The sequence below is a fragment of the Glycine soja genome, chromosome 18 (genome assembly GCF_004193775.1).
Source record: "Glycine soja cultivar W05 chromosome 18, ASM419377v2, whole genome shotgun sequence".
Taxonomy (NCBI): Eukaryota; Viridiplantae; Streptophyta; class Magnoliopsida; order Fabales; family Fabaceae; genus Glycine; species Glycine soja.
In genome coordinates, this window is record NC_041019.1 from 31457757 (window position 1) to 31474081 (window position 16325).

A 16325-nucleotide genomic window follows, 5' to 3' on the forward strand; every position below is an offset into this window, starting at 1 on the left:
CAATTTGAACATTTGAACATTCGAACATAACATAAAACAAGAAACTAACTAATTAAGTAATTAACATAGACCTAATTAAAAGGGGTTTAGACAATTATAGATTTGTCCTAGCTAATAATTATAATTTCTTCCATTTTTTTCCTTCCAAGATTAAGAAAAACTAGCTATCTCTACCTCGATATCTAATTCCTCTCTCTTAATTCTCCTTTTTTAGTCAAATCTAGGGCAAAGCACTGTATTGTTGTTGCTGCTGCTGAAAATTCCCCCAAGCAAGGGCATCACTCCAATTGTTGTTTGCATCATTAATATTAATGTTAATGTTGTTGTTGCCATTGCCACCACCATTACCTGTTGAGGGAAAAGAAGAATTCCCAAAGAACCATTCGGTGGGTGGTGCCACTGTTGTAACTGAAGCCCCACTTGGGCCTTCTGTTACGGCACTGCCGGCTGGCAAGCTCTCTACTGGCTTCTGAAACATAACGGGGTTCATCACCAGTTTTTGATTCTCGAACCCATTAACCGTTTGAGGAAACGAAACGCCACTGTTTTCATCACCCTTGTGGTGGGTGTCCCCACCGGACATCATTGTCGCGTAACGCTGCTGCTGCATCTTCAGGTGCAAGTCCCGGTTGACGCAGCTCAGTGACTCAATTGAAGAAGCAAGGCTGCTATGAACATTCAGAGATTGCTGCATGGACTGCATTGTACTGTTTAATGGATCAGACAGTGTCGAGCTTTGAGACCGACCCAGCGCCCAGAAGTTGTTGTTCTGGGCGCTGGGCGGGGCAATGCCCATCAAGGAGTTTGACAGAGCAGCTGGAGGAGCGTCAAGTTGAAACAAAGCTGATTTAACGTCCAGGAAAGGCGACAACTGGTTGTTGTTGAACAACCCTGTGTTTATGATTGTTGGAATGTGGTGGTTTGTGTTGAGCCTCGAGGGGAAGGGCAACGCGCCGAGGTTGAATTCAACCGAGGGCGGAACGTTGAGGCCGCGAAGGCTGAATTCGGTGGTTGAGAGTCTTGGTGATGAAGATGACGAAGAGGAAGAGGGCTTGACGACGGCCCTTTTGTTCTTCCTGCAGCCGCCGCCTATCGGGACGCTGCGCAAGGCTCCGCCGTTGGTCCAGTACCTTCTGCAGGTCTTGCAGAAGTGCCTGGGCTGGGTGAGGCTGTAGTTGTTGTAGTAGCAGAACTTTGTGTTGGATGAGTCGCATCGCGGGCACTTTACGCCTTGTTCCGGCGCTGGCCTTGTTGTTGTGGTGGTGATTTTTCGGCCTTGTGTGGCATCTTGGTCTTTTGGTGTTGCCATGTTCTCTGGTGGCGGCACCATTGAGAGAACATAGAGAAAGAAAGAAAGACAGAGAGAGAGGGAGTGAACTGTGTAGGTTGGGAAATTAAGGTTAAATCAGTTTTGGTTTCTTAGAGCAATTGAATTGTTTCATGGAAGAAGAGGATGATGAAATCTTGATGGGGGCTTGTGATTGTCATCAAAGTGGGTGATTGAGAATGGATGGTATATGTGTGTGTATATATGTATGAGGTAATTGAAATGGGCCTGTTAAAGGGTACAAGGGAATAAAGAAAAGCCATAAGCTTTGACATATGGATATCGAATACAAGAGACAGATCACACTAGTAAGATCATACCGTGGATGCTTTGTGGAGAGAGAATGACAAACAAACAGAGAGAGAAGAGAGAACGTAAACGTGAGAAACGTAGCTTGATGATGCAAAACTGTTATGGCATCCATAATGAGATCCACTATTATAATACTACTAAAAACAAAAAAAAATTAGGCCTTCATACGGTTAATTTTAATGAGAGATGTGTATTGGAATTTGTTGAAGAATAATCAGAGAAATGTTGCTTCCTCCCAGAGTTTTTATAACATTTTTTATTAGTATCAATAATTCTATCTCATTCTTCTTTTATTTTCTTTATTGTGAACTGAAAAAATGTTACAAAAATATTATTTCACTAACAATCTTAATTGTAGTCAGCAATCAAATCACTAGCTAGTACCAGTAAAAGCCCGGTAAATTTAATAAATAGTTGGATCTTTAATATCTTAAAAAATATATTACTTTTAAAAATTAAAATATTTTTATACTTTCATCCAATTATAAATTATTGTATATAATAAATTTATTAATTTAATAGTAATTATTTCAAAATATTATTAACCCAAACATAATTTTAAATTAGTTAAATAACTTTCCCTAATCATGTATATATATTAAACTCTTTAATATTATAATTACATAGATATTCACTAAAAAAAATACTTAATACAGCGGAGAAACAATTTATATGATATTTTTGACAATTTGTCACTAAAATTTTATTGGCGGCAAATCAGTGACAATTGAAAATTGCCCTCAATAACGAATTTTTTTCACTAATGTTATAAATTTTGTAGTGATTTTATATTAAAAAAGGATTGTAGAGAAAGTATTTATTTTAATATTTTTTATTTTAAAAGAAAATAACTTTTATTCTCAACTGAATGATACTCTTTAATGTATAAAAAGGATAAGTATATTCATTTATATTGTTAATACTTTTAATTTTATGTTACTTCAAATATTTTTATACTCTTATCTAATCATAAATTATTATATAAGATAAGTTTGTTAATTTATATATTAATTTAATTAAAAAATATATTTATAATTATTTATTGATTGATCGCCTAAAATGTTTTACATAATTAAACTCTAAAAAAATAGAAGAAATGAAATCAAGTCACCTCAAGATTCAAATACGTGTACTTGGTTGCATAATTAGTAACTCGAACGGCTTTTCTTTCTCAAGAAAAGCTTTCTCATTTCAGTCCGAGACATTATTAACAAACTTTTTCGTCATACATGCATGACCTTGCTTTCTTCTTCAAGTTACTTATACGTTGATTTTGACACTTTTGTTTGTATATAATTGGCAAATTTTTAGCCACAAACGTTTTAAGTGGACCAAAACTATCATCATTTCTACTTTATTGTTGAAAATTAATGTTTTCGCGCTAATATTTTATAATTAAAACTTATAGAGTACCACCAAATACGAAACATTATCTCAACTTTTACCAATCTATGGGAATAAAAATTGAGGCATAAACTGTCAAATTTAAGGAATCAGAATGAATCTTTCATAAGTAGTCTCAAACTCAACATGTGTTCTCTCTGAACCAAATAATAGGTTGAAATAGTTTGTGATGTTTTTACATCTCGATTTTTATATTTATTAATACATTTTTATTACATCATCTATTAATATTCTATAATTTATCTATCTTTTCCCTTACCAAGCTAGAGTGCATGTATCCTCCTTGTAGTATGAACAGTTTTTTTGTTTTTAAATTTAAACCATAATTCTTTGAAATATTTAATGCACTATCTCATCTATGTTACACTTATCTTAGTCATCTTTTCTATTACATGATTCATCGTAATTATTAATTTTTTCTTATTATTTCTCTCTTCTAGAAGGATTTTATATCCTCATTGACGTGTGCAATTTTTTTTATAGAGGGGCATAAAAGCCTTTTTGAAAAAATTATTTTCATTATATATCAAGATGGTAAATGAGCTTGCATACATATACTGAGAAGAAAAATTAATCATATATTTATATAAAATTTTTCATAAAATAAATGTCCAATAAAAAAGAGACAAGAAAAGGTGAGCTAAGTGTAAGATATAAAATTGCTAGTACAGTAGAAACAAATAAAAAGTAGTATTATGAAAATATGATAAAAAGTTAGTGTAAATAATAAAATATAAGCTACAACTACAAGTGGAAGCAGCCACAGCAAAAAAGAAAGAAAAAAAAAAACTATTGGAGCAATACGATAAAAGAGCATGGTCATAGTAGATGGAAGAACTGAGTCAGTAAAGGGTGCACAACAACACACAGTAATGCCACAGCACCACTGTACACTGCCAACACCTTGTCTATTTCTTTCCTTGAAAAAACGTCCCTTTACAAATAAAGAGATTAAGAGCACCTTTTTCTAACTTACTTTGAAGAGCCCCAAAAAAGCTTACACGTGTGATATTTTCCCACACTTATTAATCGACACTAGCTCATCTCATATCTTTAACTTTAGTTAATTGCAATAGACTGGTTGGTGGTCTGTTTTGGGCTGCAGCCAGGTCATGCTTCTTTATCAATCAATGATACATGCATGGCCCCTACCTCAACCCTTTTCTGTCACTCAATTGAACAACAGATTGGGCAAAAGATAATACAAGTCTTTATAAAGTTTTGTTTTGCTACAAACTGAAAGGTTATTGATTGAACTCATAGTTCCCGATTATGCTTTTGCAAGTAGGAAAAATCATACAAGTGAACATACAATAGACTCAACAAACAAACTTTATTTATTAAGCAGAATCTCTAACAATAGCAAAAATAACATAAGACAGGGCAATTCGTCAATACTTTAATTTATTTTTTTCAGCATATTATAAGTGTAAAATATTCAATAATTTTATCGATTAATAACTTTTATTAGAGAATTTGGTTAATCATTTTTAATGAAATTCTTTTTAAAATATATTTTTTTCGTCAAGTATATTCAAATATGAAACGTTAATTAAAGAATTTAAACTCAATTATACTTAAGTCTAACACTTGCTAATAGCGAATACTTTGATTAAACACGAAAACCTTCCCTTTAATTCATCATATTATAAGCAAAGTATTTATTAGTTTTATTAGTTACAATTATTGGCGGACCTAGATGTGTAAATACATCCCGAGTTTGATATGTTACATTCAAATATCTTGAATTTTCATGCTTTGTCCCCACTAGTTCATGACATTTGAATCCACTTCTAACCTGTTTTTCATTCAATAATAACACTAATTGCAAGTAAGCTTCTTTGTCCCCACTAACCGAAGGTCCTGAATTTGCTACTGATGACTAATCTCAATCCAAAAATTTGTATTATCACTTAATTTTAATGAATTTTCTCTTACTAATCACTTTTCTTTTTAATCTAAAATACTCAAACTTGAGACTGAATGAAAACTCAATGGTAGTGAATGCTTTAATTAGTCACGAAAAAACTTCCTCTTTGGTTATATTAGGAAGATAGTTGCCTAGAAAAATATTAGTAAATTAGAAACCCTTTCCAAATCTCACACATTAGGAAGGCTCATGCAATGTGCCATGATTTTGTGAGATAAAAGGAATAACCTTTTATCACATTTGAATCCAGTGTAGTTGACGTTTGTTTCTATGTTTGAGTCTGACATAATGGAAGGAAGTACAAGTGTGAAAGCTCCTGTAACTGCAAAGATACCCAATCTATAACAGGACTTTAACGGTCGTGATCAACCATTAATCTGTCTGTCTTGTTGTAGCTTAGTTGATAGAACACAGTACCTTTCTGGGAACCAGGAGAACCCATAATATACATGCAAATAAAAAGAAAAAGAAAAAGATATTTACTTTGAGATCGCTGTGCATCAGTGGCTCAGTTGCCATGTTATATATTTGCAGTACCACAATTCTTTAGGACCGGCCAATGATTTCCGGCTAGCAATGTGCCTATGTCCAGAAGGATCTTATCAGTGTATAATATTCATAGATATTGAAATTAATTATAGACTTAGCAATGTGCCGATTATTTATCAGTGTTAGCAAATTAAGCATATCAAGTAGGTTGACCATGACACAATCTTGCCTGCGAATTCAGTTCGACCCATATGGATTTGAAAGAGTTCGAAGTTTTAAAATAGACTTAGCGTATTTTTGAAGATAAATTCATGTGTTTCGGGTCTTTTCAACTCGGTTTAATGTTTAAATATCTTTAAAAAAATATAATTTTTTTAATAATTATATATTATAATATTAAAAATTATTTGGTAGATAATATTTTGTATAATATGATATTATATTTATAATGAATTTTTTTATTTTAAAATATATATCACAAAATATACTTTATTTTAAGTTTTATACTTCTTTTATTTTATGCTTTAATTATACAGAATGGTAATTAAGATTGATATTGCATTAAAAGGTGAGGTTGGCCCGGTCTTTTCACATATATTTTGAATCTTAATTAGGCCAGATTAAAATTTAAGTAAATGGTCCAATATATTGAGTCAAGTAAACATGTCCCAATTTGTCTCTTGCTCATCCTGATATCTAGCGACAACATGAGAGTTGAGACTTGAGACATAATAACTTTAATATTACAATTATATATAAATATTGATCAGGGTTATCTTAGTTAGACCTAATTTTTAGTCATCTATTTTAATTACATAATTTAGCTTTGTTTTATTCGCATTATCTCTGATCATTTGATATTTTGTGTTATAGATGTGCGGAATGTATAAATGAGAATTATTAGTTCTTGTAAATAAAATAAAATCATATAATTATAACTATTAAATTATTAATTATATAATTATAAAATTTGTTATTTATTTTTTTAATTTTTTGCCTAGATTTAAGTTATGAAATTTGTGTGGACAAGCGAGCTATATAAACATGGAATGTATGGAACCACCGACCAAAGCTTTGTGGGTTGTGAAGAAACGTGCAACGCCGTAGAAAACAGCTAGCCAAGTCCAGCCGAGAGAGAGAGAGAGAGAGAGAGAGAGAGAGAGAGAGAAACACGTGAGAGGGGTGGTTGGATTCCCGTGAGAGTATACCAAAAACCGTGCCCATACCATACCATACATAATACTACCACATAACACATTACATAGGAACAAGGTTTCCTTCAACGTTACATTATCACGAGCCACCCTCACTCTAACAACTTTTATCATCTACTTCTTCAACATTCATGAAATGTCAATTCATCTACCGGGTTTTAATCCTCGGTTACCAGAATAAATTAAAATGGGATAAAAATACAAAGGTCTAGAAGCAATACATATATATATATATTCTCACAAGCGATTAAAATTATATTGCAAATAAAAAGAGCATTTATTTAATGAATACATTTGTTATTTAAAATGGACGAGTATATAACCGGAAATAGACACGCGTTTGAATCCTAACTACGGGGTCAGGGTACAGGAATATTCTCATATATTCTTGTATGGATCGATTGTCATGCCTTGTTCACTGACTTGGATACCATGCATGTGGCAAACAGAAAAAAAAAAAAAAACTACAGTACGTGACAGCATTTGATCAATTTGACACCCACTATTGATGTTGAGCAATTTAAAACTAATTAAGATAATCCATCAGGTTAATTGTAACAGCCAAATAAATAAAGATTTGTAATTTAGTTTGATTCTAACATGAGTACATTACTTTATAGCTTCTTAAATTATTTTTTGTTTTCACCTTTATCTTCTTTTTTTTTTAAGGTGGACTTTTATCTTGGTTACTTTAGTAAAATTTCCCTTTTATCTAATCATATTAATTTAAGATAAACCTTCAATCACACCATCATTATTTTTACTATTCTTTAGTATTTTTTAATATTATATTATTTATTTTAATTATTAATAAAATATTTCATCTTTAAAAATAATAAAAGTTTAAAGTTAACTAAAAAAACTTTAAACTGTAAATTATCTAAAATGTACAAAAAAACATAAAAATATAATTTAACATATTCTTTTGTATCATTTTATATTTATCAATTAATTAAATAATTAATATTATTAATTTTTTAAATCAAGCTAGTTTAACAATTTTTTGATAAAGAATTTAAATTAAAAATAATTTTTTAGCTTATAGCTAAATTCTTAAATCAAAATAAAAGGTTAGATAATTCACATTTTTGAATTATGACAAAGTACTTTTGTTTTGTCATGATACATCTGATACTGTTTACCAAACTCTGGCCGATATGTTAGTGTCCTTCGAATTGGATTAAAGTCTAAGATATTTTATGATGAAAGAATCCTCCTAGAAGGGCCGACTTGTCATGAGAAATAAATGATTTTTTTAACCAAATTAGTTGGTTTCATAAATTTATAAATTAAATTAGGTGGTGTTGGATTAAGTGTTTATCATTAGGTGGCCAAGATCTATAGTTAATAGTCAAGGCACAACTCTTTCTACTTTAGAGTGTAACAGCCCAAGCGTCATGAGTTGATTGTGACTTGACCCACCTGGGCCTCCGCCATGAGACAATTGATGTTTTCACGACTTGACAAACAATCTCCCCCTCTGCAATTGTCCTGCTGAAAATTGAACTCATGACCTTAACTCTAATACCAATTGTTGTATCGAACACTTACCACTAGGCCAAAATCTATAGCTAATAGTCAAGGTATAACTCTTTCTACTTAAGAGCGTAACCGCCCAAACACCACGAGTTGATTGTGACTTGACCCTCCTGGTCCTTCGCCACGAGACAATTGATGTCACAACCTGACAAACAAGTGGTTTCAAAAATTATTTAACGAAGATAAGTGATTTTGGCTTTCGATATCTGTTAACATTATAACCAATGTTGAAAAATAATTTTTTACATCGGTTATAATCACAACAGATGTATAAACTCACTTTTCTACATCGATTATATCTAAAACCGATGTTGAAAGTCACTTTTTTATATCGATTATAATTACAATTAATGTCAAAAGTCAAAATCACCCATATTTGATAAATAGTTTTCAAAATCACCTAATTTGATATATAATTTTGCAAAACCACCTAGTTTGGTAAAAAAAGTCAGCAAGAATTTGTATCTAGAAAAAGGGTATTTGATAATAACCTAAATTTAATCATATATTCAAAATTCAAAAAATATTTTAATTATTTTTTATAAAACCTATTTTACAGGAATCAAATTCAAAAATGTAAAAACAATATAATTAAAAACCAGTACTAAGATAATATTTAATTAATGATAATACTATAGTATTTATATAAATATATAAATAAGCTGATAATTTTCTTATATTGTATTCATTATTATATTTATCAAATATAATATAAAATTAATTTGATAATACTATTAAATAATATATTTACTAGTATAATATATTTATTTATTTTTTAATAAATGTAATTCAGTTTATTATATAAATTGTATGAAAGACAAGCTCCTTTTGGTTGTCCATTTTTTTAAATTAATTACACTATAATTTGCCCATCTTTCTATTAACAACCATTCAATCTCTATGGATGTTTTTTGAAATTTAGCAACTTAATGGCTTCCTGTCACAAGAATAGGTTATAGAACAATAATTTTGCTAGTCTCAATTATAGCATTAGTGGCTCCACCAGTTATTTTAGAATTTTCTACTTCATCTAGTTCTAAAAGAAGGGAAAGTGATGTAGGATAGTCCCTGAATACATGTCCATAATAGTCAAATCCTGAGTTTTGATATAAACTACTTCATATACTACATTAAATATGAGAATTTATTTGCATGAGCTATCAACTCCTTATGGTGGTCCCATTTTTTTTTGTCAATTACATTATGATTTGACCATTTTTTCTTTTAACAACAATCCAATCTCCAAGGATACTTTTTTGATGTTATAGCACTTTATTGCTTCGTGACACAAGGATAGGATATGGAACAATAATTCCACAATTCTCATATGTAGCTTTGATGGCTACACCAGTTATTTTAGACTTTTCTACCTCGTCTAGCTCCGAAGGAAGGGGAGTTGAAGTAGGACAATCCTTGGATCCATGTCCATAATAGTCACATCCTGAGTAAATGATATCAACAAATTCCTTGTATACTACATTAAATATTGGAATTTATTTGCATGAGTTATCAATTCCTAATTGGTTCCTGACACAAGGATTGGATGTGGAACAAAAATTTCAACATTCTTAGATGAGTTATCGACTCTTTTTAGTTGTTCCCCCTTTTTTTGTTAATTATGCTATGATTTTGCCATTTTTATTAATTATCATCCAATATTCATGAATCGTTTTTCAAAATTATAGTACCTTAATTGCTTCCCTTCACAATGATAGGATATGGAACAACAATTTTGCCATTCTCACATATAGCATTGGTGGCTACACCCGTTATATTAGATTGTTCCACCTCGTACGTCTAGCTCTAATGAAGAATGAGTGCTATAGGACAATCTTGGATAGATGTCCATAATAGCCACATCCAAAGTAAATGATATAAAGTCCCTCATATGATACATTAAATATTGGAATTTATGTGCTTGAGCTCTCAGTTTCTTTTGGTAGGTTGTCCCCCCTTTTTTTATTAATTGCAGTATGATTTACTCAATTTTTCTATTAACAAAACCATCCAATATCCATGGAGATCCTTTTTTTATTTAAATTATAGAACCTTAATTGCTTCCCGACACAAGGATAGGACTAAGACCTATCTTTTTGCCATTCTCAGTTGTTTCATTGGCGGCTCCACTAGTTATTTTTTACTTTTGTACCCAGTCTTGTTCTGAAGGAAGGGGAGTGAAATAGGATAGTCCTTGGATACATGTCAATAATAGCCACGTCCTGGGTAAATGATATAAAGTCCCTTGTATTCTACATTAAATATTGGAATTTGTTTGCATGAGTTATCCGTTCCTTTTGGTTTTCACCTTTGTTTTATTAATTACACTATGATATGACTATTTTTTTTCTATTAACAACCATTCTATCTCAATGGATCTTTTTTTTACCCCTCCAAATTATAGCACCTTAATTGTTTCCTAACACAAGCATAGGATCTAGAATAATAATGTCTCCATTCTCACTTGTAGCATTGGCAGCTACACAAGTTATTTTATACATTTCTACATCATCTTTCTCCGAAGGAAAGGGAGGTGACGTAGGACAGTCCTTGGATACATGTCCAAAATAAACACATCTTGGGAAAATGGTATGAAGTCGCTAGTATACTACATTAAATATTGGAATTTATTTGCATGAGCTATCAGTTCCATTTGGTTGTCCACATTTTTTTTATTAATTACAATATGATTTAGCTTTATTTTCTCTATTAACAATTATCCAATATCGATTTATCTTTTTTCAAAATTATAGCACTTTAACTACTTCTTTTCACAAAGATACGATCTAGAACAAATTTTTTGCCATTCTCACCGGTAGCAATGGTTGCTCCACAAGTTATTAGACTTTTGTAAGATGTGTAGCTCTGAAAGAAAGGGAAGTTGATGTAGAACAATTCTTTGATACATGCCTATATTAGCCACATCCTATGTAAATGATGTAAAGTCCCTCATATACTACATTAAATATTGGAATTTATTTGCACTACCTGGCTTTTTTGGTTGTCCCCTTTTTTTATTAATTACATTATGATTTGGCCATCTCTATATTAGCAATTCTAGGAGGGTTCTTCTTGTGTAACACACCAGGTTTTGAGTACTAGAAATATACTATAAGGAGAACTCTTATTAGGAACCTTTTGTTATATTTTTTTTTGTAAATATTTGTTATTGTTATTTGTATGTTATTGGTTTTGTCATAAGCATGTACTTGTGTTGTGATAGTGTGTGTGTATTTTATGTATATTATTATTATTATTGTTTTTGTCGTCTTTATTATATTATATTATATTAGGTGTTATAAGAGTATTAGATTAACTTCTCATAGTTAAAATGCTTGAAAAGTTGTCTAAGTCTAGTGTTAGTTTTATGATGACATCCCTAGATAGACCACACCATATCTTGAGTTATAGTTATCCATTTAAGATGTTTTTTTTCGTTGTTGGAAAACTTGCTGAAAAAAAAGATATAATTCATTCATACACCTTAAAAACCAAAATCAACTTCCATCTTAGAGAAAATCAGGTCCAAAGTAGGCCTCTTGATCATGAAAAATGCTCTAAGTCTCACATTGGACAAAGTAACCTCATGAACCCCTTTCTATTCCTATATATAGAGGAGACCGACAAGCCTTATATGTGCCAAAGAATTAAGTGGGCATAGCGTTAGGCACGGAGCCCATCAGTCAATATTTTTATATTTCCCTTTAAGTTTTCAAACTCGGGGAATTTAAACAGCTTGAGATTGTGTTTTAAATCACAACCCAAGCTTTTGCCATAGTAAGAGTTGTCATGGAGATCATGGTGGATGAAGCCATTGGATCAATGCGTCCTTGGGAGTGGTCACAAGATCATCTTCCTTTTCTTTGTTGAGAAATTTCTTCATTTGAGGTTAGGGGGAGTAAGTTCTCTCTTTTTCTTTTGTTGTATGAGTGGTAATAAGCCATGTGTAGATTGTATGATCTTAAAGTTATGATTTAGCAAGTTTATTTTCTTTGATGTGTTATGAATACTCTGAAGCACTATGATTTGGGTGAATTTGATTGTTGTATGTTTTGATGTTTTGTCATTTTGATGTTCTTGAAATTGAATTTGATAATTGATATTGGTTACACGTGCTGATTTTTTGATAAAAATGTTAACATAGAACACAAAAATGTGTACTTAAATGATAGAATTAGACTGTGTATATTTCCTAATTTTAGGTTTCTAAACGATTAAAAAGGATTTTGAGGTCAACATAGAAGTTGTAGATAACTGTCTTATCTTTCTAATGAGATAAGAACCAACTTAATAGGATTATTACAACTCTATACATGATTATTATACTCTATAAAGGTCATAGTAACATAGGAGGAAAAGTGAGTGTGCAATATTGATATCATAATGAGTGATAGTATGATGCATGATGTTTATGCTTATGATTTGAAGAATGAAGTGATGTGATGATATTGATGCGTAAATTAGTATGTGTGAAAGTAATATGCTATGGTATATGTATGTGTTGGAAAAAATGTTAGGAGAACTTATCCTCACGGGATAAGAATCACCAAGAGAAATTGAAAATAAACCATGTGCATATTGTCTATGAACCATGCATCATGTTATGCATATGTGTTTTGAAGTGAAAGATATTTGTAAACCTAATTTGGGAGGTCATGAATGAGTTAACGTATGACTCTGACCTTGGGGGTGCAATGGTTTGGAATCTCCTTTAAGCTCATGTTGATCACATGTGTTGGAGTATCCTTGCAAGGCTAGAACACCCTAACGTGCCATCGACAATGTCATCTCGGTGAGAGTGATACTTTTATGCATCTTATATCTTTATGATTTCCTTAATGCTTTAAATTTATTATGAGATGCATCTCATTCCTCGTCTGTTTGTCTTGTTTGTGTTTGGGCTGAATGTCACCCTTGTAGGCGAGTCTCTGTAAGGTTATGATGATGATGGTACATGAGAAGTTTAGGTCTCCTCTTTATATTACTATTAATTTTAGGGTTATGGATGCTTTGAAACAATGTAACATTGGAACACAAGTTTTATTCATTTATATAAGGATTAAATTAATAAGTAGTATTTCACCATATTTGATTTAATATGGTTTGTATGGACTTGGTAGCACAAAGATTTGTTTAACATAAAGTTACGTTATTTATTGGTTTGTTTTCTTTAAGTTTACAAACACTTGACATGTAATACTCTTACTGCGAAATAAGTGTTTTTTTTAAAAGTTGATACATCCTTTTAATTAAATTTCACTACCAACGAATTTAGAAAATATTACAAGTGTATACATCTTGAGATAGAAGAGTGTTACATCTTGCATATACTACATTAAATATTACTCCCTCCTGTCTTGATTTTAAGCAAAAAAAAGAAGATATATTTCACACTTATTAAGAAAATTATTTAGCTTTATTAAATTATGTCATTTCCTGAAAAAAGCATTTTCCCTAAACTATTCTTCATTGGATTTTGATATGAAGCATAACAAAGTGTTTGGCCTTATTAAATGAAGGGATTTTCGGAGATAGTCTCATTAAATAAGGCATAGGTAATTGATATTTGCTTTTATTTGAGAATAAAAAATAAGGCCTTTTGTTGCTTATATTCGAGACTGGAGGGAATAGAAGTTATTCGAATGAGCTATTGGCTCCTATTAATTGTCCCCCATATTTATTATTAATATGATTTGGCCATTTTTTTCTATTATTAATCATTCAATCTCTATGGATCCTTTTTCAAAGTTATAGCACCTTAATTGCTTTCTGACACAACGATAGGATCTTGAACAATAATTTTGCCATTCTCACTTCTAGCAACGGAAGCTCCCCCGTTCTTTTAGACTTTTCTACCTCGTTTGGTTATGAAAAAAAGGGTTAGTGAAGTAAGATAGTCCTTGGATACATAATAGTCACCCCCTGAGTAACTGATATAAATTAAAGTCCCTTGTATTCTACATTAAATATTGGTATTTATTTGCATCTGGAACAATTAAAGTTTTCACCATTCTCACCTGTAGCACTGGCGACTCCACAAGTTATCAGACTTTTCTACCACATGTAGCTCCGAGGGAAAAAGGAACTTGATGCATAACAATGCTTGGATAATGCCCACATTAGTTACATCCTTTGTAAATTATATAAAGTCCCTCGTGTACTACATTAAATATTAGAATTCATTTGCACGAGCTACCAGCTCTTTTTGGCTGTCCCCTTTTTTAATAATTACAATATGATTTTGACATCTCTATGTTAACAACCATCCAATTTCCATTGATATTTTTTTGAAATTATAGCACATTAATTGATTCCTAACACAAGGATTTGATATGGACCAATAATTCTGGCATTCTTAGATGTGGCATTAGTGGTAACACTAGTTATTTTATACTTTTCTACCTTGTCTATCTCCAAATGAAGGGTAGGTAATGCATGACAATCCTTGGATGCATGTCCATAATAGCCACATCCTGAATAAGTGATATAATGTCCCTTGGGTACTACATTAGATATTAGAATTTATTTGCATGGGCTATTGGCTCCTATTAGTTGTCCCCCCTTTTTATTATTAATTACACTATGAGTTGGCCCATTTTTTATTATTGGTTATCCAATCTCCATGGATCCTTTTTTGAAGTTATAACATCTTAATTGATTCCTTACACAAGGATATGATCTTGAACAATAATTTTGCCATTCTCACCAGTATAATTGGTGTCTCCTGTAGTTATTTTAGAATTTTCTATCTTGTTTGGTTCTAAAAAAAGGGCCAGTGAAGTAGGACAGTCCTGGGATACATAATAGCCACATCATGAGTAAATAATATAAATTCCATTGTATTCTACATTAAATATTAGAATTTATTTGCATGGGCTATTAGCTTCTTTTGGTTGTCCCCCTTTTTTTTTTTATTAATTACATCGTGATTTGACTAATTTTTTCTATTAACAATCATTCTATCTCCATGGATATTTTTTTCCTCCAAATTATAGCACCTTAGTTGCTTCCTAACACAAGGACAGGATCTGGAACAATAATTTTTCTATTATCAATTGCAACATTGGCGACTCCACCAATTATTTTAGACTTTTCAGCCTCATCTAACTTTGAGGAAGGGGAGTTGATGTAGGACTGTCCTTGGATACATTTATGCTTGTATATTGTGATTTATTTGTGAATTATTTGTGTTAAATAATAAATATGTGTTTTGTGTGATTAAATATGGTTAGTGATTAATAATAGCTTAATCATGAACACAACAATTAATTTGAACAAAGTTTAAGTTTAATTTTACCTTGGCCTACCAAAGTCAAAGACTAATCAAACTTGTCAAACCTTGGTCAATATAACTAAGTAACTCAAACTTTTTAAATAAATGAAGAATTAATTTCTTAATGAATAAATTGATTTAGTAATTATTTGTGAAAGTTTAATTAATAAAGTTAAATAATTAATGGCAATTAATGATGTATAGACATGGTTAAGGAAATTAATTTTTAATTTAAGCCTAATTAAATTGAATTAAGTCTAACATGAGTAGTAGAGAAATGTTTAATGAAGTGGCACATGTTAAAGATTATTAAATTAATGTATGTTAATTATACAAGGGGATGTGGGACTAAAAACATATAAGGAACTATAAACATCCAAGGACCAAAACCTTACCTTATCCTACATGAGCCTTAGAAAAAAATGTCCCTGATAATTGATGTGTAGAAGTAGATTATGTAATTAAAACATATAGGAAGTAGCAATGCCCTCCCATTTTTATTGCTTCTTTTTGTGTGTATCATTAGAAATTTGGCATCCTCTGAGTTTTATGCAGCAGGTGCCTTAAAATTCTAATTCATACTGTTTTGATAATTTTATTTTGCAAATTTACAGGCAAAGAATAGGAAGTGAATTTGAAGCCTAATGGTTCGCGCTCAGCGCGCAGAGCTCGCTTAGCGAGCTTTGTCGCTTAGCGGCAGAATGTCCACCCAGCACGAAGAAGCAACTTAGAGAACTTGCAGTCAGGCAAAAGGGCACTTAGTGCGCATGGCTCGCTTAGCACCTAACCACTTACTCGCGCTTAGCGCATTTGCGTGCTTAGCGAGCAATCACTTGAATT

At 31.5% G+C, this 16325-nt stretch overlaps 1 protein-coding gene across 1 annotated transcript; it reads right to left on the reverse strand.

Moving 5' to 3' along the window:
* Nucleotides 1-220: 220 nt before the first annotated feature.
* Nucleotides 221-1330, reverse strand: LOC114397163 (dof zinc finger protein DOF5.7-like). The gene has a single exon (XM_028359276.1). It carries the CDS (start codon nt 1328-1330, stop codon nt 221-223), a length of 1110 nt encoding a protein of 369 aa, XP_028215077.1.
* Between the last annotated feature and the right edge of the window lie 14995 nt (nt 1331-16325).